General features: G+C 40.2%; 1 protein-coding gene and 1 non-coding gene across 2 annotated transcripts in view; one reads left to right on the plus strand and one right to left on the minus strand.

Annotated features, from left to right (window-relative positions):
* Depdc1b (DEP domain containing 1B) overlaps nucleotides 1–26,049 on the minus strand; it is a 114,441-nt gene that overhangs the window by 82,733 nt on the left and 5,659 nt on the right. The window contains exon 2 of the mRNA XM_047556189.1: nucleotides 21,744–22,009. Coding sequence (XP_047412145.1) covers nucleotides 21,744–22,009 — 266 coding nt within the window. The remainder of the gene's footprint in view (nucleotides 1–21,743; nucleotides 22,010–26,049) is intronic.
* On the plus strand, nucleotides 20,485–20,557 carry Trnap-ugg (transfer RNA proline (anticodon UGG)). The gene has a single exon. It is a non-coding gene; the product is annotated as a tRNA-Pro (tRNA).

Consider the following 26,049-nt stretch of genomic DNA (forward strand, 5'->3'; position numbering starts at 1 on the left):
TAACCTCACTGACTTAACTCTGGATGCTCATTATGAATAACAATATACTTCTATCACTCAGGAAATTCCAGGGGTTCTAGGACATCTATGACAGGAAGTAAAGAGAAAGATCAAATATATTTCATATCACAGGTTTCTAAGAACTTAAGGGTATCAATCTTAAGACTTCCTAATAGCTCAAAGCAGAAGCGATGTGTGTGACTTTACCGAGTAGAGCAAACCACAATAAGAGTCACAATAAAATTTAAAATTCTTTATAAAAATATTTTTGCATGTGCGTGTACTATGCTGGGAATTGAACCCAGAATGTGCCTGCTCAGCACTCTACCATGGAACTACATCCCCTGGGCAGAAACTCAACATTTCATCATTCTTAGGCCCAGCAGAATCACTAACCACTTCCAACATTCAACCAGAAATTGAAAATCACAGCCACTTGGACATTTCAAAATGAAATGAGCAGCCAAGACACTTAAGCTTCTATAAGCAGAAAGTATCTGAGAAAGTCATTCCAAAGTCCAGGAGATAGAGCCAGGAACACTACAGAATCACTCTCAGGGAACAAATTTTGCTCTAATCAAGGAATAGCATACATGTATCCAATTGCATTTCAGAAGTGCTATGGACCAGTGATCACTACATGTGATGTCATGGGATGAAACTTAGGAGTCTTGTTGGAGGGGATGAATGTAGTTTGGAAATGAAAGGAATGCTGTGGCCAGAGGCAACAACAGATTGTATCTTCCAAGGATGGCCACAACCATATCCCCCATCAATTTGCTCTTGCCATCCCGTATAGACCTTTGACACTCCCCAATCAACAGAAAGGGATTATTTCTCTATACCACCCCCACCACCCATGTGAGAGGGGCATGTGACTGCTTTGACAAACAGAATATAGCAGAAGTGATGCTGTGCCAATTCCAGGCATAAACCTTAACTTCGTGGCAGTTTTCTTTTCTCAGCTGTTGGAAATATTTGCTCTTAGGATGCTCGTGCTTGAGACACACCTCTTGGAAGCCAGCCACCATGTGAGCATAGAGACTACCCTAAGACTGTCATGCTGCAAGAAGCGTAACACAGGGAGAGACCCTACAAAATGGAACTTCAGGCAGAAAGAGAGAGAGGCCAGAAGACAAAGGCACCATATCTGTTTGAAAAACCATCTTACGAGTAAACTTTCTACCCCAACTCCAGCATTGTGTGTAAGAGATAAGCTGCTTGTTGAGCTCTTTCTAACTTCTTGACTCAGAAAACATGTGCAAAATAAAATGGCTACTTTAAGTCAGTAAGGTTGGAGTACACTGTCTTTCAGCAATAAAAACAAGAACAATCCTGATTCATACCACATTAAAAAAATCATGATTTATTTGTGTCTTCTGCTATGACCACTTGTTTTGACAATAAAAATCCTTACTACTTTCCTCAAAAAAAATCATGGACAAAACCATTAAACTTAGCACACAACTTAAGAAAATATCTCTCTGATCTTGGATAAAGAAGAGACTTTTTAAGTAAGATACTAAAACCATGCAGAATAAAGAAAAACAATGATCCATTCAGTTAATAACTTCTTTGTTATTAAAACAAATTAATAACTTCTTTGTTCACCAAAATGCCATAAAGAAAGAAATGAGGGCTGGTGGTGGTAGAGTGCTTGCCTAGCATACACAAGATCCTGGTTCAATCCCCAGCACCACGAAAGCAGAGAGAGAGAGAGAGAGAGAGAGAGAGAAGGAGAGAAAGAAAGAGAAATGAGAGATCTTTGCAATCCATATGAAAAAAAAAGGCAAAAACCGGAATCAAGCATTTCCAGATCTGGAGTCAGAAACTATGAGTAAACACAAAATGATACTCCAGTAATGAAGGAAATTCAAAATAATATCACAATGAAACAGCATTTCATGTGCACCAGGCTGGTAAATATTTAAGTCAGTCATATCAGATATTTCTACCACTAGAATAAAATTTAGTATATCCACTGTGGAAAATGGTTTGCCTTTACCTAGTAAAGTTTAACATGCACATATCCTCTGAAGAGTTACCACTCCTAGGTATACTAAAGCAATACTTGAATGTGCAAAAGCAAACATATCCATAAATGTTCACTGCAGTATTGTTTATAACAGCAAAACTGAAGCAACTTAAATCTCCTTCAACAGGAGGACAGATAAATAGACTGGCATGTTGATACAATGGAATACAGCTTAAGCATGCAAATTCAATGAATTATAACTGTCCACATCAATATGGATAAATCTCAAAAACCCTGAAACAAAAGGACAAATCAGAAAATGCATGCTCTGATATATTTTGTATAAAAGTTCAAAACAGAGGAAATACTTCAAAACAAAAACAACACTTTGTTTAAGGATGCAAGCATGAGCGATAAACAGAGAAACAATGGAATAATGAACACTGAAGTCAGGATACTGGAGATCTCTCAAAAGATGATGCAAACTGTGGGTAAACAGGCATCTGTCTTATCTTTATTATATAAATTGTTCAGACAGAGTATACACTGTTTATGAAAGGTATTTCTCAATAAAATTGATAATATGAAAAAGAAGAGAGCTCCCTCTACTGGGCTACCTTTATTTTGGCCTTAAAAATTATAAATATATGATCATAGATTTCAGAATCATAAAGCCCTTTAGAAATCATCTGTAACTCCACATCTGTACACCTAGGAATATTAAGACCATAAAAGTAATAAGCCACAGTTAATCATCCAACAAACAACTCTGGTCTCCTAGCACCACCTCCTTTTCCAAATATGTGAAGAAAAGCAACTAAAAGCTGGGTACATAGTACACGCCTGTAATCCCAGTGACTCAGGAGCTGAGGTGGGAGGATTGCCAGTTCAAGCCCAGCCTCAGCAACTTAGTGAGACCCTGTCTCAAAATAAAATAAAAAGGGCTAGAGATACAGCTCAGTGGTAAAGTGCTTCTGGATTCGATCTATAATAATTAATATAATAATTAATTCATTAAAGAAGGAAAGACAGAAAAGCAACTAAAATATAATCCAAACAAGAACTACTATACTTTGCTGAATTTACTTGAAAAAAATAGAATTTATTACTTAATCAATCAAAATATTCTAGGGCATCCAAGCAACAAAACAGTTTATAAACCTTAATGAACTTAACTGATAAATGACAGATATCATAATGACTTAAAAGTCCTTCCACAACATATGCTAAAACTATTCCTTTGATATCAGCACAAATTTGCAGCACCAATAGCTTTTGTCAACCTGTCTCTTTGCCTCTATAACCTAAAGTTTTGTACCAAAAAAAAAAAAGTCAGATATTATTTATTATGGGGGTTGGCCTCTCTATGGCTGCAGTTTCCTAGAAACCCAGGGGTTAGGCAAACTTACAGCAGTTTGATGGGTTACACTGTGCTCTGTAAACCCACTCAACATACTTTTCAAGCACAGTATGATAGATACATAGGATCATATCACCTAAATACTGGAAAAGGTTACATTTCACAAAGCTGCTTGAAGGTGTGTTAGAAACACAAAGTGCCTGAAGAAAGGAAAATGGGAGGTGAAGTTGGAAAAATAATTGCCAACCTCAGAAATCTTCCCTGAGTAACAATTCCATGATAGTAAGGGATCAAATGAGTATTTTGAAGACAAGGAAATGTGAACTGATCTGGAAACACTCTTACTTTATATTTAAAATAACGATTTAGAAAATAAATTCCATTTGCAACAGAAGAAAAATATATAAAACATCTAGAACTTAAGAAATGTACGCAATTTATAGGGCAAACTATAATCATTTACTTAGCATCAAAAAACAAACTACTTACACATAAATCTAACAAACATGTTCAGAATCTACATATTTAAAACTACAAAATACTGCTGAGAGATTAAGCATCTAAATAAATAAAAAGATATGTTCATGATTTGGAAGACTCGAATTATAAAAATAAATCTCCCCAACAAAAATGTCAGATGTTAATGCTAAAAAAGATGAAAGATATTAATTTAAAATATTAAATTTTCCCAAAAAATGACCCCACAGAATTTCATTCAAAATTCCAAGTGGGAATTTTTGTACAAATAAATACGTTAATTCAAATATATGTATATGAAAAGGCAAAAGTACAAGAATAACCAAAATAATTTTGAAAAAAGAGCAAAGCTGAAGAACTCCCACTACTTAATTCAAGAAACATCACAGCCCTACAAAACCGTGTTGCATGGAAGACAAGCAAGAAATTGAGAACAATGGAATGGTACATGAATTAAGTCAGAGGACTGTCTGCGATGCTATGTTCTAGGAGGAATATAATGTCCTGGGAACCAAAGGGTGAAAGAAAGAGTGGGCCTATTTACCATTCCTCCCAATGACTCCCTAGGGGACCTAGAGTATCCCATCTCCACAGTTCTGGGCTCTGCTGTTAGTGGTTCTGTCCCTCACAGGTGTATACTCTTACCAGGGGATGTGGCAAGGATACTCTGGAATCCTTGTGGCCGGGAAGCAGCAAGTAAGAAGAGGAATAACTATCATGGCAGGATTAATTGCTCCTGATCAGCAGAACAGAGGGCTGAGTTTACATAATGGGGGCAAGGAGGAATACCTGTGGTATCCAGCCTGTCTACAAGGCATCTCGGGGCACTTCTTTGTCCCACTGTAACTGCAAGTGGGCCAGTGCAAAAACATAATCTGAGAGGCTCGTGGTTACCAAGGGTCCAGACCCTAAGGAAGGTATTTTGGGTCATTATGCCAGGAAAAGTACCAAAGCCCATTAAGGTTGTGGTTGAACCTTCGGGAGTTCAAAATGGAGAGAGAAGGGAGGGGATGGACACCAACTGCAGCCAGGAAACCAGACCCACAAACATAAATGGAGAAGTGGATCTGTACAGCACAAAAAATGGACTGTGCTGGCCATGGAGGTGAAGACTCATCTCTCCCTTAAGAGGTCAAAAGCTCCCAACTGTTGTAACTTTTCCACTTCCCCCAGGTTGCTTCCAGTCCTTCAAGGAGAATAGTCAAGTAATGGAGGTAGGCCATTCCAACCATAAGAAACAGGACTCGTCCAGCAGGAACCTTTGCTTGGGGACTCCAGATCAGCCTGGTCAACACTTTCTCAGAACTGCACACTATGGTCCTGGGTTCCTCCTACCCAGTTCTTTCCCCCTGTGCTTTCACTGAGGTCAGACTTGAATCACAGTCTGAAAATTCACTCCATCCAACTGCTTCCTCTTTGTGTATCCTTCCAAGTGTTCTCATACAGCTGGCATTAAACCTCTTGCATATCTAATCCCATCTTGGCAGCTCCTTTTCTACTCATAAGACTAAAAATATAAGAATTGTCTATTAATTTTTTACTCATCCATGTATAATGACTTCAGATCAATACAAGTAATATAAGTGCCTCCTATGTACCAGACACCCACTAGGTAACAGAGATATAAGAATTAATAACAGGGGCTGGGGAGATAGCTCAGCTGGTAGAGTGCTTGCCTTGCAAGCACAAAGCCTTGAGTTCGATCCCCAGTACCACAAAAAAAAAAAAAAAAAAAAAAAAAGAATTAATAACAGTCTTTGCCCTCAAGAACTTAAAGTACAGCAACTATAGCCTGCAGGCCAAATCCCATCACCTGCTTTATTAAATAAAGTTGACTAGAATACAGCCATGCCCATTCATTATATATTGCCTGTGACTGCTCTCATGGTGTAACTGCAGAGGCAGGTAGTTCCAAGAGAGGATATATGTCCCATGGATACCATCTGGACTCTTTTCACTGACCCTGGTCTAGTGGAAAGACATATGACAAAATTCATTTGCATGCTGTACAAGCTCCACTAGGCAAGGAGCATGTCTAGCTTATTCTTACTATATCGCCAAAAACTGGCTTGCTCAATTTGAACATTACAAGTTGCAGAAGAATTGGTAAATACCTACATCTCAGTATTACCTAAAGGCAGAAGGTTCAGCATTCTTATTTGTAGATGAGGTCACAGAGGTTCAGAGAGTGTAAGAAATTTGCTTAAGATCACTTGGGTAGGGGCTGGGGAGAGAGCTCAGTCAGTAGAGTGCTTGCCTTGTAAGCACATGGCCCTAGGTTCGATCCCCAGCACCCCCCAAAAAAAAAAGATCACTTGGGTAGTAATAGATAGCTAAAAGCTGGAAGTAGGACCCAGGCCTGCCTCATTCCAAACGCTGTTTGTTACAGTTCTTCCATTACTGAGCTCACATACTGAACTACAGCTCATATGCTATAGGAAGAAGTGAACTACCTAAACTGAAGAACAGCAGTGGGGTTATTACTGTTTACTTCCTACACAAGTAAGAGAGGGAAAGAAACTCCCAGATTAAAATTCCAACTTCCTTCTCAGTTGTGAGTGAGTATTGGAAAGAGATAAAAAGTAAAAAGTAAATTCTTCCCAACCCTCCCTGTGTAATGACACCCAACCTATTAGATTCCCTCTACCTTGAACACAGTGATCCGTGGTTCTACTTGCTCCCTTCCTCACCTGGCAAACAGGTGATCAAGACTCACAACTCAGGCATCAAACTACTATCCAACTAATTCAAGCAGAGCTCATCTCTCACCCTGCTGCAGCACTGAAGTCACATGTAGGGCAGGATCATGATGGCTATAGTTAGACTCCCTTGCTGAAGTTTCTGGAAAGCTGTTTTTAGGATGTAGCCTAGGTCATGAATACCCTGATCCAGTGTATGTACTCCAAGTCATAAATATTTGCTTGTGAGCATGTGTTCACTTATGGAACCTGTTGGCAATGTGACTTCTTTGTCTGGAGGACCTCCAAATAAAGCATGTCTACTATCCCAACTGTGCCTCACATCTTCTTCCACCTGCCAGGATCCAGAATCTGTTTCCGGGATCTGAGTCTCAGCCTGACAACTGACATGGTCAGCAGGATTCTACATAGGTGAGAGATGCCTCAACCCCAGCAGACAGAGAGACCTATGACCACCAAGCAGCATGTAGCACTCAGTTGCCATGGTCCTATTAACATGGACACCTGTGAAGAGCTGGGATATGGTAGATGGGTTCCCTGTGAGTACAGAGAAGTCTTAATTAAGCAGTTAGCTCCACCTATCAGATACTGCCACTAGAAGGTTAGCACCCCTCTTTACAGCAGAGGTTACAAAACAGTCACTGCCATGGAGGCATTTAGAGGAACCAAGAGAGACCAGGTGTGCCAAGAACCAGAAGGGACAAAAGACTTCAGGAGATGCTAGAGCCAATTACTTACGTAACAAGTTCATACCTTGGAGGTAAAGCACCTATGCTGTCCAATGTTTAGAACACTGATGGCACTAGCCACAGACTACTGCCTATATGGATGGTGGGAGCTGTGGAGCCAGAGACAGACACTGGCTTGTTTGATACCAGTAGAGGGCAAAATAGCCAGTGAGCTGAGCTACACATTGTCTGGATGATGGTAGTAAGTGAAATATTCCCCATAGCGATATATACTGACAGCTGTGCTGTGTATCAAGGGCAAGTTCTATGGCAAGAGCTCTGGGAGTTAGGACACCAGGAACAGGCGACTATGAGACATGTTCCTGGCCAGGACCCTCTGACTAGCTCAGGGAATAATGAAGCAGATGCTTTGGCTAGAGTACGGTAGTTAGAATGGGTACCTGCCACCCACCTGGTGGCTTGGTTGCACCACTGCCTGCAGCATACAGATGTGAAAAATATTTGGAATGTAGTCAAACAATGGAGGCTGCCTTTAACATGGAATGCCCTGGTAGATGCCTGAAGGGATGTGTAATGTGTGCTCCAGAGAATCCACACCCTCAAAGCCTTGGAGCCATGGATGGTCAAGTAATGCATGAACACGTCCTTCTAGCATGACGGCAGGTTGACTACATTGGCCCTTTAGCAGAGTAGGAGCAGGCCAGGTTTGCCTGATAGCAGCTGATCCAGCCGCAGGCTTGTTGTTTGCCTGGCCTAGTGGTCAAGCTAATCAGCATACTACAATTCATGCCCTGATGGTGTTAACAGCCTTGAGCGGTCAGCTCATCACAATAGTGATCAAGGTACCCATTTCACAGGTCAGGATGTGCAGTGATGGGCAACTCAATTACAGAATTGATGGAAGCTACACATACCATACCACCCATGAGCTACATGCAAGATAGAAAGATATAATGGCCCGCTTAAGCAAAGACTTAGGACTGCAGTCAACCCACCTTCCATGACAGGGTTGGCACAGCCCCTAGGCAATTGTGCGAGTTCCGAATGAGGAGGCCCGACGAGGGGGACCAACTCCTGTAGAGGCTTTGCTGCACCAAACAACAGCTCCAATACAGGTCCAAGTAACAATAAAGGAAGTTCTACTTAAGCCTGGGTTTGGGCAACAAGGGAAGGTTCTTTTGCCTGTTTCCACTTGATCGAAGAGGCAAACTGGATTGGACATAGCCCTGGACAATAAAGGCTCCCCACCCACACTGGGTAGCCCTGCTAGCCCCATGGAGGAAAGATTTGGAGTGTGATCTCCTTGTGACACCATGGGTACCTAGTGAATGGTTCCCTTAGTACATGTTACTTGGCCAGGTCCTGCAGATGGGACTCAGATTTTAAAGGGCACTTTTGTTATTTTCCATTTATGAGTTCCCTGGTGCTGGTACACACAGAGCCCGCTGATGTCAGGACCAAGTCGTACAATTGTAGTATCACAGCCCAGGGAAGCAGCCATAGGCAGCCACTGGGCTTTCCCAGGACTCAAAGCTGGGATGCATTCTCCCAGATGGACATGATTTACCTGTATTAATGCCTATAACTGCTTTGTCCTTTCATCCATGGTATGTTCTTGCCAACACCATCATGGACTGCACACACACCTGTGCCACAGTAGCATATACCTCTGCCTGCTGGGTATGCACTGAAGTGCCTGTGAGTTCTGCTGCTGGAAAGCCCTGACAAATTCAGACCATGTCCCTGGACAGCCGGACATGGTTGGAAGAGACTTTTGCTACTACTTCAGTATGGGATGAAACTAAGGCAGCCGTTGTGAGGCAGTCTGGGTGCAACTCAATGTCTCTTGCCCATGGTTGGGGTACTTTGTCTGGGAAAGAACGGCCTGACTCTCAGCTGAAACTATAGAACTATGAGGTCCAGTGTGCTTGGGTTTGGAGAAAATGGAATGTACAGACCTGTGGGTTGGGTCCCTAGAGGCTCCTGTCAGAACATTCAACTGGATATCAGTAGAATAGGTATGACTGCTATTCTAGTGCCTCATGGTACTCCTGAGTGGTCATACCTCCCATGGAATTGGACAGAATGTTGCACCTGGGGTTGCCCATACCTTTTGGCAACCATATACCAAACCTTGTCCCAGAGGCCTGCTAATTAGGAGACTGTGCAAGCCCACTAAAGAGTGTACCAGACATCCTGGTGGTATTATTCTTTGACTTTGTTTTTCCCATGGGGGGCATCCTGGTGACTGAGATGCAGATAGCTACCTGGGCTGAGCACATAGCCAGGCACTAAATCACACAAAGCAGGCTCTATTTCTATAAATGAAGAAATGTATCAGATACAAAGGTTGTGTTGCAAAATCACACGGGACTTGATTTGTTAATAGCAGATCAGGGAGGGGTATAGGCCATACTTGGTACTGAAAGTTATATATATATATATTCCAGATCACCAAAAGAAGAATATTAGTATGACTTTAGCACATATTACTTCTGACGTTCAGTCATACAGAAGTCAACTGGTAATCCTTTGCAGGAATGGTAGGCTAGTCTAGGCACCACCTGGAAATGACTTTTAAAAATCCTAAGCAGTGTCGTTGCAGCTTGTATTGTTGTTGTGGCCTACGGATGCAGGACTCTGCCCTCCTAAGGGATCATTATGAAAGAACTCAAAACACATAGTTTGTACAGTGAGGAATCCTAAAGGGAAGGCCCAGATAGTGATTGTTAGGCTCCCTCACCAAGGCTTCCGGCAGGCTATGCTTTTGGTATTAGCCAAGGTCATGAACACCCTGATTCAGCATATGTACTCCAAGTCATAAACATTTACTTATGAGCATGCACTCACTTATGTAACTGTTGGCAATGTGCCTTCTTTGTCTGTCCTGCACATAAAAAAGGCCTATGAAAGGAGTCAAGGGGCTAAGGGCTGCTGCCACCTCCAAATAAAGCATGTCTACTATCCCAGTTGTACCTTGCGTCCTCCACCTGCCAGGATTCCGAATCTCTTTTCAGGGTCTGAGTCAGTCTGACACACACCCTAGTACAGGCATGGGATTCTAATTTATCCTTTGTCTTCCAGACTAAACAGTAGATAGGATTATGTATCTGAAGTGTTTAGCACTAAGTCTGGCCTACAATGTGCACTCCCTAATGCTTGAGAAAGAAAGAGGAGGAAACAAAGGATGGGGGGAAATGTAGCACATGTGAGAATCTAATTAACAAGAGACCCAAAACCACAAAATAGCTCTAACAAAATAGCTCAGAACTTAATTGTTAATCTAGCAACTGGTGAAATGCTAACTGGACATTAACTGCATAAAAATGCTTAAGAGTGTGCTTCCCAAGGTAAACATGAATATTTGGCCTCTCTCATTCCTAGTCTCTTAGCTTGTCAACACCACACATTCAGAGAGAATGGTATGCCCCACCGTTCAGCAACTTTTATAAATCTAGTCTTATAACCTGTAACTCAAGGCAAGTTCCCACTCTTCTCAGCAAGTATTAGCTGAGAAAAACTGATTAATACCTCTATGTCTTTGTTTCTAAGTTAAAAACACCTGAGACCTACTCTTCTCAATCTACCTTCTCCAGCCAAAAGAGCTTTCTCTGCTGTTTAAATGAGAGCATTCTGTGAACCAACTTCCTATGATATTTTTAGATTTCAGCTCCATTCTCTATTTTACTGAAGCTCCTGGATAATAAAAAGGCATCATGAATTCATGAAGAAGAAACCTGGGTAAGGATCAAAGAAAAAGAGACTTTCAGGGGCAAGTTGTAGGACCAGATGGATAAAACCAAAGAAATTGGAAGGGCAGGGATAAAGACACCTGGTAGAGAACATGCAATGCAGGAACTATCACCACAAATGAAGAGCCAAGATAGAACAACAAATGAGGGGGTTAAATTAGCATGAGCTGATGGCTAAAACACCTTAAAAGGATGTTACAAAAGTATTTCAATAATCAGGGGTCACCTTTTATGACTCAAGACAGTACATTTCAATATCCTGTAGGCACACCCACTTACACACTGGCATCTTGTCACCCTAAGATGGCAGTGATGATAGTGTAACCTTGGAGTCAGTTTAACAATTCAATGTATAACTTTCAGTACGGGATCCAGGTATAACTACCCATAAGAATGGGTAGTATAAGAATGGCCTACCCATTCTTGGTGGACTCTGCCCCTAAGCCTCTGGCCTACAAGGATCCTGAGCTACAAGGATCCTCTGTTTCTCTGATTGCAACAGGCCAGTCTGATTGATTGCTTTGCTTTCAGACAGTCCATATACACATAATAATGGCCGCACTATTTCCTAGACCCAAAAAGTTGCCCCAGTTTTGCTCACTCTACAGGCATTACTTGTTATATTAATCTGAATTCTTAGTTGCAGTTGTACGCAATAGAAAACTATTCTAATTTAACAAGTAAGGAATCTGAAGACAACAAGTAGGCCTGATACCAATAGGAGAACTGGAGAACCCTGGATGAGAGAAGAAAAAGCGGCTGAGAAAATGGGAGATGAGGAGGCCGTGAAGCAGGAACCACAAGTGAGGTCAGGCCCTAAAGCAGCGCTGGCACCATGGTCTCCAGAGGCCTCTGCCTCTGCATTTCTGTCTTTGCCCTACAGACCACCACTTCTGCCACATGAAATTCTAAACTGTCCCTTCTCCTTTGTAACTCACTCAAGAATCAAAGTCCTAGGCAGCAGCTGTCACACAGCCAAGGGCAGGCCATGTGCCTGCACCCTCATTGCTAAGGGTAGGAAGAGGGAGGGTTCAGTTATCTGGGTTCCACAAAGGGGTCTGCCTCCCCACAAAGCCCACACAAGTAGGGATTCCCACAAAATAGAAAAGGAATTGATATTCCACAGCAGCAAAAAAAATGTTAAATGTTCCGTATTTATTGTTTTTCCTCAGCATCCCACAGGTGCAACCTGGGCATTCATTTTTGACCCTTGTAGGAGGCGTAAGTACAGAGCGTCTCCATAGACACTAAACAGGAACAAAGTTTTCGCAAGTACGCCCACTAAATATTAGAGATATGTTTGAAGAACTGAAAGGTACTGGGGATTGTTGGTTAGCTCAACAAAGACTAGAGAAGCATTCCAGGCCTCCATAAAGAAATGCTAAACATTAATAAAGATTCTAAATGAACAGAGCAATTCCACATTAATGAACAACACATTAAAAATCGTTTTTAAAAAGTCAGACTTCAAACAAAGGTTAAAGGCTACATACAGAGCAGTTACAGTCTAGCCTGCAATTTGGCTAGAAAATGTGGGTCCTTCCCTGTTCACCGGCATTCTTGTCCACCCACGCCGCCCTCGCCAGTTACGCTGAAACCTCATCAGTGCCTCTCTGCCTTACAAGTGTAACTATTATTAGATTGTTCTACAACACAGACTATATCCCTGCTCAAAACACTAGCCTTAGCTGCCTTCTTTTAAAATTAAAGTCTACTCCATAGCCAAAATTTAAGAGACTAAACAAAATTTATCCCTATGCCTTTCTGACCTGAGACTTCTGTTCTAAGCAGGTCCACCTCCACCCTCTTCTCCCAGTGAAGATTTCTGATGTGTTTCTGACTGAGAGCCTTGACCTTGACATCCTTGTCACCTCAAATATTCTTTCCCTTCCAATCCCTTGTTGTTATCCAGATCCAACCCCACTCTACAGGCCAGGCTAAATCTTTCTCTTCCTCCTCCGTGAGATCCCCAAACACTCCATCCACACTAATATAACAGGAAATCGGTGGGGCGTATGCCTCATTCCGAGTCATTCAGGTTCATAATTCTTTTGGATTTTTGGGTATTGCTGTGTTGCCCAAGCTGGTGTCAATCTCATGGGTTCAATGATCTTCCTGCTTCAGCCTCCCAAGCAGCTGGGACTGCAGGTATGTCACCATACCTGGCAGTCAGGGTCATAATTTTTTAGAAAACTATGCTAGAAAATAATAATATTGGGTACCTCTGGGGAAAGGAACTCAGTGGCTAGGGGAAAGAGATGGAAGAAGCCTTTTCATTGTGTATACTCTTTTGTACTTTGTAAATTTTGAACCACATGAAAATACTACCCTTATGAAATATATGAAACTTAAAACTAAGAATGAGATAGAAAAAAAATAATGACTGGAAATACTATGGTGGCCAAACAAAACACATGTGTCAATCCATGGATTGCCAGTGTGTCAAATTTCTTTGTTAAGGGTCCTTTAAGGTAATTAATTAAATACTGCCTTTTTTCTTCTATACATCTTCTCTCAGTAGAGATTACAAAGTTAGGGAAAGAACAAATCATGTTGCATTTCCTTTGTAGTTTCTTCACTGCCTTGAATGGGAAGCACACAATAGGTATTTAATATTTGCAATCATAAACGTTTAGAACTAAGCTGGGTCCTGTGGTGCACACCTGTAATTCCAGTAGTTTGGAAGGCTGAGGTAGGGGAATCTCAAGTTCAAAAGCCAACCTTAGCAATTTAATGAGCTCCTGAGCAACTTAGAAAGACTGTCTCAAAATACATACATACATACATACATACATACGTACATATGGGCTTTAGAACTAACGAGTATCTTAAAGATCTACTACATCAGCTGGGTGGGTAGCTCAGTGTAGAGTTCATCACATCGGGCTCTGAGTTCAATCCCCAGCATTGAAAGAAAGAAAAAAGAAAGAAAGAAAAAGAAAAAGATCTAGTTCAACTGTCATTTTATATTTGGGCAAACAGATGCCCAGGAAGGCAAGAACTTGTCCAGCTAATCACAGGACTGAGAAAGGATAGACAAAGAGTGCCCAGGTATAGTTGAACAGGAGGAATATGTCCTAATGTTCCATAGCACAGTAAGATAATGATGGGTGATAACAATGTTTCAAAATAGTTAACTGAAAGAATTTTAAGTTCCCAAGAGAAAGAAATGATATATATCTGAGGTGACAGATGTGCCAATCACTCTGATCTTATCATTATACGTTAACACATGTATTGAAATGTCACACTGTACCCAATGAATGTGTACAATTATTTTGTGCCCATTTAAAATAAAAATGTACCTAAAAATGGCTGGGGATGTATCTCAGTGGTAGAGTCTTGCTTAGCATGCAAGAGGCCCTGGGTTTGATCCCCAGCACTGCAAAAACAAAACAAAACAAAAATATACCTTAATTTTTATTAAATTTTTTTTTAAAAAAAAAAAGGTCAGCATAGACAAAAAAAATTGTCCCAGGCAAATTTATTTGTGCTCACTCTCTTCAAAATGAATATTTCCCAAACTAAAAACAAACCAGAGGCTGAAGTGAAGAAATCTCTAGCAAAAGTTCAACTGGTGTCAATTTTTACCACTTTCTGAACAAAGACAGAACCTGCCAACTTCGACTCCACACCCCCTATTCCTATCCCCAACCACCACCAAATTCAACTGACCAACTCAGGGTTAGAAAATTTTCATTCCTGTTCTCTTAAGACATGAAAATAACACTGTGTCTCTAGCTGCCCACCCGCCCCATTTTGTCTTAGAGTTTCAGACATTTAAATCTGTTTCCTGAAGAAATGATCACCATGGCCAAGGTATGTCAAAATTACTTTAGAGCCAATTGTAACACAACTGAACCAAGATGACTTGGTGGTGTCAACATGTGTTTTTCAGTGAATTATGCCCATGGTGCTTTTGTATGTATTAAATAATTAATGTTACATGTTTTTTAAAAAAGAATTCAAGATTTAATGAAATGAAAAAGAGCAAATGAAAAATAAAATCACACACACACACATTTTGTACTTTCCTACAAAGAAAAAAAGATGTCCACTAGAGGGAGTGAGTGGTCCACTAATTTGAAGATGAGTTAACTAAAACAGGTCCCTTCAAAAGACCAACAGGGCAGTGATGAAAGAATTTTCCCAGGATCACAAAACAAAACAAAACAAAACAAAAAGGGGGGGGGGGGGGTGTCACACATACTTCCAACAACTTACACTCAGGTTTCTTTCACTATAGGTACCAAGACCTCAAATGTTTAGCTTATCCTACAAAAATTGGTCTTTTTCCTTTTTTTTTTTTTTGATTGGTGTATCCTTATAATAATTTAACACATTTATGCATTTGTGTAACAACCACCACCACCAGGAAACAAGTTCCACTACTCCTTCCTGCTCTCTCTTTATAGCATCACACCTTCCCCACCCATAGTACTCCATTTTATAGAAGTGCAATAATTATCCATTCAAACCACAAGGACATTCAGGTTGTTTCCAATCGTTGGCAATTATTAATAAAGCTGCCATAAAATATTCACTTTACAAGTATTCCTGTAGACAGTAAGTTTTCATTGATCTAAGGTAAATATCCAGGAGTAAGGAGTGGTGAGTCATATAGTCTATGTACTTATTAACTTTATAAGAACCTCTCCAACTGCTTCCCAAAGGGACCCAATTGAGACTTTCCACCAGCAATGTATGGGATTTGCACTCAGTATTGTCAGTCCTTTCATTTTAGTCATTCTAATACATAAGGAGTGGTATCTCATCACGGATTTAATTTGCACTTCCCAAAGGTTTACTACACTAAACATCTTTTTGAGTGATCATCTGCTATCTGTATATTTACAAGTGTCTGTTCAAGTCTTTTGCTCATTTTTCAGTTGGGTGGTTGCTTTGTTACTGCCAAGTTTATACGTTCTCTAGACATTCTTGGTGCCAGTCCATTGCCACATGTGTGGTTTGCCAATGTTCTCTCCCTGGCTGTAGTTTGTCTTCTCAACCTCTTAATAGTGTCTCACAGGAAATGTTTTTCATTTTCATAAAGTCCAATTTATTTTTTCTTTTCTGATTCGTGTTTACAGTGTCATGTCTTAAGAATAATTTGCCTAACTTCAGGACATAAAGATTTTCTTCTGTTTTTCTTTAAGTATTAGTTTTACAATTACATCTCTGGCCCCCTCTGAATTATGAGGTTTCGATTCATAATTCATTTTTTTATGCACACAGATAAATGAATATACAACTGTTCCAAAATCATTTGCTGAAAGGACTAAGCTTTTTCCATTACATGGCTTTTCACCTCTCAAAAATCAATTGGCCTTGGATTGGGGATTTAGCTCAGTGGCAGAGCACTTGTCCAGCATGTGCAAGGTCCTGGGTTCAATCCTCAGCAACAAGAATTTAATTTTTTAAAAAAAGGTCATATTTGTATATGTCTATTTTTGAACTTTTTAACCTGCCTCATTAATCCAAAACTTTTCTTTTTTTTTCCTTTTTGAGACAGGGTCTTTCTACGTTGCCCAGTTGGGCCCCCAAAATCTGGGCTCAAGCAATACTCCCTTCCTCAGCATGGGTTGTTGGGACTACAGGCATGTAGCAGTGCACTGGGATTATAAAACTTTTTGAGCACCGTTATCAGTGCTCAAAATTTTTTAATGTGCTGCTGAAAAAATTTTAGATTTAGGAGCGAGCACTTTGTATTTCAGATTATCAGATTAGGGACGTTCAACACATACTCATATACTATAGTCCTCACTTCTTTAAATAGGTAATGTGATTCCTCTGCTTTTTAAATTATCACCTGCGATGGCAACATTATTTCAAAAACCTGACAATAGCGAACTTCAGTTCAAAATTAAAATTGATATTTTAAAAATAGGCCAGTAAAAAAGGACACTGAAGGAAAAGGGAAAAGAGTGAAAGAGGGAGAACTGAAGTAGAAGGAAAAGAAACAAAAAAAGAAGTAGGAATGTGAGAATGAAATCCATAAAGAGAGGAAGGGACAAAAAAATGGGAAAAGGTGGGGGAGGAGGACTCAAGGGAAAGAGGCAGAAGAATAAAAAAAACAGTCCAACACAATAGACCTCAACCAGCACCAGCACCAGCACCAGCACCACCAAGTTAGTGTTCCTATCTAACAGTAGGAACCTTCTCAGTCACAGGTACCCCCTACAGCTGGGATCGGTTCTGAGAGCAAGTCAAGGGCTGGCACAGGGACCAGACCACCAAGTCATCCGGCTAAAAAGCCACAACTGCTCACTTTCTCATTAAATAGTCCAAAACAATCATCACAGTGCACTTTCATTTTTTTCTAAAACACATTAAATTATGTTTAAATAACACCATGCAATTATTTATTCACATACACAGATGGACAGACACACTGATAAGTGTGAAATTTCTTTAACCAGAGCATTCCTGGTATTTTATTTAAACATTTTAAATGGAAAAGTGGTCCTCTGAGGATAAAATACCCACCCTAACTATCTCCGAGGATTGTCATGAAGATCAAATGAGATCATGGAGGTGGAACTGCGTCATAAAGTGAAAAAAGGTGGAACTCCCACCACCCCCACCCTGTGCTTCATGCATGCTTGGCAAGCACTCAACCAATGTGCTACATCCACAGCCCCAAGAAATTTCTTATCTTATAAAAGTACAAGATGATATAATTGGTTCTCCTCCATCAGAAGTTTAGGGTCTTAAAGCTGTGTAAAGACAGATGACCACCATCTGGCTCCCCTATGAGCTCCTGCTACTGAAATCTAAAATTGTCTTCACCAGCAACAAATCCAGAACTCTTTCTAGTCATTGGTGAAAAGACTTTCGCGGGAAAAGAGAAGTGAATAAACAGCACTGGGCACTTCTCTGCAACACCTCTTATTATGCACAGATAGCAGGATCTTGCTTTCCTTTCTTACTAAATTCACTCTTCCCTTTTAATTTTACACACTTAACTCTTTGACTTAAAAAAAAAAAGAATCATGGAAAACAAATTTAAATGCATTCACAAAACAAAGATTATACACACTTTTTAAGTCTATAAATAATTTTTGACTCATCCCAAAATAGGAGCTTTACTCATCAAGTTTTTTATAAAATTATCCAACACATATACATGTAATCTCTCTCTTTAAAGATACAATAAACAAGGGTTAGGAGTATAGCTTAGTGAGAGAGTACTTGCCTAGCATGGAAAAGGCTCTGGGTTAGATCCCCACACAGGGTGGAGGATGTTGCAATCCCTAGCATCGGGTGAGGGAGGAGGTTGCAATCAGAGCATTTATATTTCATGTAGCTTTTTCTGACTCCATAGACACTGAAAACCTCCTTGCCCATGCTCCATTTATATATGTATTTTGGTTGATTATATTTCCCTTACCTTCTTTATTTGAGAATAACTTCTTAAAGAAGACAACTCAATATTTAGTATGTATTACATAGTACTTAATGTATTACAGGAACTCAATATAAACACGTGCTGGCTATGGCAAATATCTCATTTGTTATCCTCTATGTTTACCCATCACAAACTAATTAATCAATTGAGTCAACCTGATCTTGGGGAAGTCAAGACAGCCTGGATACAACAAGAAAACAGGCTTCAGAGATTGACCTCAATTCAAATCATGACTCTTCCACTACTAACTGGACAACTTCAGTCAAGTTAATAACTTTGGCCTTATTAATTTCCTAATCTTTAAAATGAGGATGTTATCACCTACATTCAGGTGTGAGGTAACTGACGAATTATGTAACAAGCCTAGAACAGAGATGCTCTGGAATGTTAGTTTCTTTCTTCCCAGCAAGAATTCCTCTCCACTGTCCTTCCCAGCGTTCCTAATACTGGGCTTCTCTTCCACAAAGCTTGATCTTTAGAAGTATGTTCCTGAATTCTGCTACCTCATTGGCCAACCATCTATCTTCAAATCTAAACTGCCTCTAGCTCATACTCTCCTGTTCTGCATTCATGATAAATTGGTACTAACATTCTTCACCTATGTAGATGGACACACAGAGGTGAGGCAATACACCGGAGCTCTTCTGGAGCTCTGATATGTAATAGAAATGGTCCTGAGCACGGTCATGGGAGCCTGCACGTGTGCCACAGCTGACTTCACACTCATTAGCTCACTCTCAATTCACGGCACGGGCACCTTCACAAATGATTTCCACATCTAAATAGACTTCATTCTAGATTAATCTAAAAAAAACTTGCAAAAGTCAGTGGCTAACTTACAGAATGTTCACTCGGGAAAATAAAAAGTCATAATGACAAATAATGAAAGAAAATACTGCTTCCTTTATGACTCGCAAGTATTCTATTAGAGAAACTAGAGGGAATATCATTACAGTTGGCTCTCGGTGTTCATGGGTTCTGCTTCCTCAGATTCAATCAACCATGCAGCACAATATTTGAAAAGCCAGGTGCAGTGGTGTACACCTATAATCCCAGCACTCAGGAGGCTGAGGCAAGAGAATTGCAAGTTTGAGGCCAGCCTTAGCAACTTATTGAGACCCTGTCTCTCAAAATAAAAAATAAAAAGGGCTGGGGACGTGGCTCAATGGTAAAGTCCCTCTGGGTTCGTTCCCCAGTACCAAAAAAAAATTTTTTTTTGAGAAACAAATTTCAGACAGGTAAAGTGGTGAGCGTGTATAACTAAGTCCAGCTGCTTGAAAGGTTAAAGCAGGATTTCATGAGCCCATGAGTTCAAGGCAAGCCTGAACAACATAGTAAGAGGCCATCTCAAAAAAATAAAAATAAAAATCAGAAAGTTCCAAAGAGAAAACTTTGAATTTGCCATGCAGAGTTCTACAATGAATCCACATGAATGAAGTGATAGGCATACCCTGTTACAGCCTCCTGCTATTCCACAGTCCTCAGTCCCTCTCCAGCATTCCTTGCTATTTGCCTCACATCCCATTCATGTACTGTGTAGTTAGGCCTATAATGGTGTCATCTGTACTGAACATGTACACTTTTTTCTTGTCATTATTCCCTGAACACTGCAGTATAATGATTTACACAGCATTTGCACTGTATCAGATATTACCAGTAACCCAGAGATAGAGATGAGGATATATGTAGGTTATATGCAAATTCTACATGTAAGGTACTTGAGCATCCATAGATTTTTTTTGTATCTTCAGAGAGGCCTGGAATCAATCCCCCATGGATACCTAGAGAGGACAGTATTTAATGGAGGAATGTAATCTGTATTGTGTACTCTATTTTTTTTTTTTTTTAAGTCTCCATATTGAAATGAAACATTCTGGCAGTCAGTGCTGGGTAGTCAGCTCCTAATGCTCCTATTTTACTTCTCCTGAGGATTCACAAAAGTCTTATAGGACTCTATAGGAGATACCCAATTTAAGATCACAATGGGACAGACTGGAAATCATCCATAGAATTCTTTCAGGAGATTTCACTTCTTTCAGAAGTATTCTAGCTAAATCTTGATGGGATATGAGCAATTAGAGTTTTTCAAGAGATTAATCACTTAAGAATCCTCAATGAGGGGCTGGGGATATAGCTCAGTTGGTAGAATGCTTGCCTTGGAAGCACGAGGCCCTGGGTTCAATCCCCAGCACCGCCAAAAAAAAAAAGAATCCTCAATGAAGTGTAGCATATGGAACCAGGGTTAGAATTTCTACTGCCTAATGCTAATAAGAACTAAGATTATAGAATAGGCTATGATCATCCAAGATTATAATTAAAAGCTGGATCAGCAAAATCAGAAATTAAATAACCACCAAATGGAAAGATAACTAACTACCCAGAGGACATCCTTGGTATGTGATGAAACTCCATAAGAGAGTTTGACTCAAAATGTACAGCAATGTCTGTTCTTGGCCCATCCTCACCCTTCTCTGCCTTGTTTAGCAGCTAGTCCAAGATGGAGACAAAGAAATGGTTCAGGTATAAAAAAAGTCAAGTTTTTCTACTCAAAACTATGTGTCCCAGTGAAGCATGCTCATTACATGTGTTGTAATAACATCCCTTTTCTCTGTTGGAATAAAAGAAAGCAAATAAGAATCTGCCTTCTCCATTTCTTCCTTTCATTTCCTCTCAAGTTCTTAGTCCTTTGGCAAGCTTCCTGCAGATAATTCAACAGTTCTCTTCGGGACTCGTGTGACTTCATTCCTCATTAGTCTTCTCCCATAACGGAAATCTAAGGTAGTTTCCCTACACTTCCAGTAATTTAACAGCCTACTGTGCAGTAAGAAAGAAATGTAAGGAAAGAGACTCCATTTTCTCTTAGATTACCTAGTGGTTAAGTATCCACATCATACACATCATAGCACTAAAATGTAAAAAAAAAAAAAATGTTTGGAGAAAAGCAGATTTGCATGGTCAGACTTAATCTGAGAATTCTAGCACAATTTTTCATATGGGCTGAACTGTGTGAAGATCAGACACATTCTGCCAACTAACCCCTAGAATACACTGATCCACAATGCTCAGCAAAGCTTGACTAAACCCAAAGCTATCTTCACCCCTTCAAATTCTCTAGAAGAACTAAGTTATTACAACCAGGTGAACAGAAGGCATGAAAAAACTTGCTTACTGAAAACTCATTGCAACAAAAGCTTGTTCCAGGATGCCCTGAGGGGCTTAGAAAAATTGCAATAAGTTTTACTGTAGTGACACATTTAGTTCACTTGTTAATGTCACAAATAATTACTTTAATGGAAAAGGTAAATTCTTTCCTGTCAAGAAGTTTCAACAGACCCTAATCAGATCTACTCTGAATCCTTCAAGGATTTACATGTCACCATTACCTGTATAAGTGACGGTTATCTTCAAAATCTTCCTGACCCCATTTTCCCTTAATGTCTTCAATAACATGATTCTTCAGGAATTTTTTTAGCAGCTGGACTGTTTGCTTACGAGTCACTTCAGGACCAAAATTTTGACTGCACCTAAGCAGCTCATGCAGCCAATCCACAGCTTCTGTGGCTGTGAAACAATGTTCATAACTCTTAAAACGACAACGATGTTTCCGTAGCGGCATCCTAGAACGAAAAAGCTCCACTGTTTCATTCCACTAGAAAAAAAGGAAGAAAGGCATTAGTCATTAACTGATTTTTTTTAAGTTATTATATTCCAAATACTTAAATCTATTAATATAATTTTTTTAAAAAACTGTTTGGGGGCTGGGGAGATAGCTCAGTCGGTAGAGTGCTTGCCTTGCAAGCCCAAGGCCCTGGGTTCGGTCCCCAGCACCACAAAAAAAAAAAAAAAAAAACTGTTTGGATAACACATGGAACCTTGAAAGATTTTTATTTACAGCCTTCTATAAAAAATGATCTGGAATGGATGGTGGTAAGAGTTCCAAAACAGTGTGAATGTGCATAATGTCACTGAATCATACACTTAAAAATGGTTAAGGGCTGAGGATGTGGTACAGTGGTAGAGCTCTTGCCTTGCATGCACAAAGCCCTGGGTTCAATCCCCAGCACCACCACCAAAAAAAAAAAAAGAGAGAAACTTTTCAACGGTAGTTCATCATTCACCCAAAAAAATAAAAAATTTTAAAAAAAATAAAAATATTTATTGAGACAGGAATGGCCAAGAAGGCACCCAACACTCATCTGTTCTCCCGCTGGATAGAACCAAGTGTGTGGCTGCCTGTTGAGGTGAGTGGCCATGAGAGAATACTGCAATTCAACAGCAGAAAAACAGAGGTAAGGTCTGGAGACCTGGAACAAAAACACAACAAGAAGAACACAGTGCCCCCAATACCTGTGGCCCGGCTTCATGGCCAGGAGAGGGGAGTCTCCCCTCTGAGATAGTAAAAGTGAAAGAATCCTAGCAAGTGCTATTGGCACAGAAGCCAGTACCCTGCAGACATACAGCATAAACAGGTAACAGTCCTGGGGGTCTGCATGGCAGGTTAGCTTTACAGAAGTTCACAGCATGCCCCAGTGAACTCCCCAGGAGCTGCAGCCAGGAGCCATCTTGAGAAAAGGCCTATTGTCTGAGTCTGTACTGCTCTGGAGGCTAGAAACCCCTACATATTCCCATCTCTGGGGACCCTGCAGTCATTCTACTGCACTGCTTCAGCAGGGAGCTGCCTCATGAGATAGTCTTGGCTCAAGAGAGTAATTGAAATAACCCACTCAGAGTTCTATGATACAGGGAGGGGAGAGAAATGGTAGATGCAGCCTTCCAGAATAAAAGGAATGGGGAATCCTCCCTCTGGGACCAGGGACAGAACAGTTACATGTAATTCTAAACAAGTGCAAGGACCAAGCTTACCAGGATTAAGAGTAGTAGCAGATCACATGGTTCCTGCCACCCAACCCTAGCACTGAACTGTGTGATTCCCTTGCTACTCTCCCCTCTGAGTCATCAGCGCAACCCTTAATTTGCTCTGCCCCACCCCCACCCCCAGGTAGGAAGCTCCAGAGAGAATCTATACCTGGCACTGCCTGCCTTCTGCACTAGCTTGCAGGCAGTCAACTCAGCTGAGAGGAATTTCAACTAGCTTCAGCCAAGATTTAACCCCTACTCGATAACTGGTGGGTACAACTGAAAGAATGGGGTAAAGGGGACGCTGACAACATACTGCCCCTGGGATTCACCACCTAAGAGGACCCAGAGGGAAGTTTTACAAGACATAGGCTACAATCATCTGCCCTTGCTACTCTTCCAAACACGTTGGCTGGAGGAAATTTTTTTTGGTTTTTTCTTTTCTCTCTTTCTCTCTCTCTCTCTCTCTCTCTTGCTTTCTCTCTCTCTCTCCTCTCTCATACCCCTCACCCTCCTTCTTTTTCTATGGTTTTTGGTTTTGTTTTGTTTTTCTTCCCACTGCTGGAGGTCAGGCACAGGACCTTCTTACAATGGGCAGGTATTCTACCAGTGAGCTACTCCCAGCCTAGTTGAGAGGAACTGCATCCAATTCCAGTCACAACCCAGTCCCACTTGAACCCTGGTAAATACTTCTACTTAAATAAGAGGAGGGACATAAGTGCCCAGCTGTCAAACTGTCCCCAAGCAGACACAGCTAGGAAGAGTCTGAGGTCCCACTCCTGGGCAGACATCCCCACAATAGCAGCAGACACCACACATATGCAGGTCCTCTAAATTGGCCATACCTGTACCTTGTCAGTGCAGTAATGACTGAATGTACATGCCATAGAGAGGGAAGCTGTGATTCTGGCCCCAAATCTCTTCATAAAGCACCCAGATCTGCCCCAGTGTCTAAAGAGATTCAGGCCCTTGCCATGACTGCCGCAACCAGCATCAGAATTACTTTCAAGTAATAACAGCCAATATCAACAGGGCCTGTGGAAACCCCCATCACCTGATAGGGGCCACCACTCCCTTTGTAGGAGTAACCATAGAAGTTACACCTCATATCCTCTGCTGTCCACACCACACCTTGCCTATATTACCAGAAAGTTCCTATTTTGGCAAGACCTGCAAAGACACTGAATCTCTCCAATTCCAATATGGTACATATTTTGTGCCCAAATCCACTAATCATAGTCAAAGAAACAACAGGGTTATTGCAGCAGTGGACAGCTAGAAATAAACTCAACATAACATAACAAAATGGTACCAAAAGACACATCATCAGAACACCTCTTGCTAAGAAGGCCACTACATAAAAGTCAAAGAGACAGACATGTAAACAGATGTGTAAATCTCAAACTAGAAACACAAAAAATATGAAAATATGACACCTAAAGTTGATAACTCTCTAGTAACAGATTCCAAAGACTTGGAAGTAAAGTAAATGCCTGATAAAGAATTTAAAGAATGACTTTTAAAAAGCTCAATGAAATCCAAGGGAATACATAAACAGCTGAATGACATAAAGAAGATAATGCAGAACATGAATGAAAAATTCTGTAAAGAGGCAGACATTGGAAAAAAAAAAAATTTTGGAAATGAAAAGTTCAATGAGTCAGATTAAAAATTCAGTTAAAAGTCTCAATAATAGACTGAATCAAGGGGGAGAAAAAATATTAAAGCTTGAAGACATGTCTTTTGAAATATTATATTCAGACAGAAATAAAGAAAAAATATAGAACAAAGAGAACATGCAAGGTCTGAGACACCATTAAAAGATCAAACATCTGGATATTCAGCATACCCAAAGAAGAACTATGGGTTAAGTAAATAGAAAAACTATTCAATGAAATAAAAGCAGAAGATTTCCCAAATCAGGAAAAAGACATGGACATCCAGGTACATGAAGTCTTTAAAACCCAAATAGAAATGACCAGAAAAGATCTCCTTCAAGACATATGATAATCAAACTGTCAAAATTACAAAACAAAGATATTAAAATCTATAAGTGAGAAGTGCCATATCACATTTAAAGACAAATCCACTAGACTAAGAGCAGATTTCTCAGCCAGAACCCTGAAGGACAGGGAGGCATGGCATAATGCATTTCAAGTCCTAAAAGAAAATAACAACCAACCATGATCACTATACCCAACAAAGAATCAAAGAAGAAATGAAGATATCCCAAAATTAGCATAAACTAAGGAAATTCATGACCACGGGTCAGACTGGCAAAAGATACTTATGAGAATACTACAACCAAAAGTTGAAAAGAAATATATACCAATATGGCAGCACATGAAAGAATAAATCCCACTAGGAGGGTAGATATGAAAATAAAAAATAGGAAAGAATCAAACACTATCAATACAATAAACCATCAAACCACAAAGAAGAACAAGACAGGAAGAAATCAACAAAGAATATTCAAAACCACTAGCCGAAACCAACAAAATGACAGAAGATCCATACCATTCAATAACTCTGAATATAAGTGTTCTTAATACTCTAATTAAAAAACACAGAGTGACTGAATGGATTAAAAAACAAGACTCGATAATATGCTGCATACAAGAAACACACTGTACCTGTAAAGAGACACATGAATGAAAGAAAAATACTAGAAAATAATATTCTATACAAGTGGAATCTGAAAGCAAGCAAGAGGAGTTAGACTTAACAAATCTTTAAGATGAAAACAGTAAGAAGAATCAAAGAAGGTCACTATATAAGTAATCAAGGAATGAATCATTAAGATATAACAATTGGGGCTGGGGTTGTAGCTCA

The sequence above is a fragment of the Sciurus carolinensis genome, chromosome 6 (genome assembly GCF_902686445.1).
Source record: "Sciurus carolinensis chromosome 6, mSciCar1.2, whole genome shotgun sequence".
Taxonomy (NCBI): domain Eukaryota; kingdom Metazoa; phylum Chordata; class Mammalia; order Rodentia; family Sciuridae; genus Sciurus; species Sciurus carolinensis.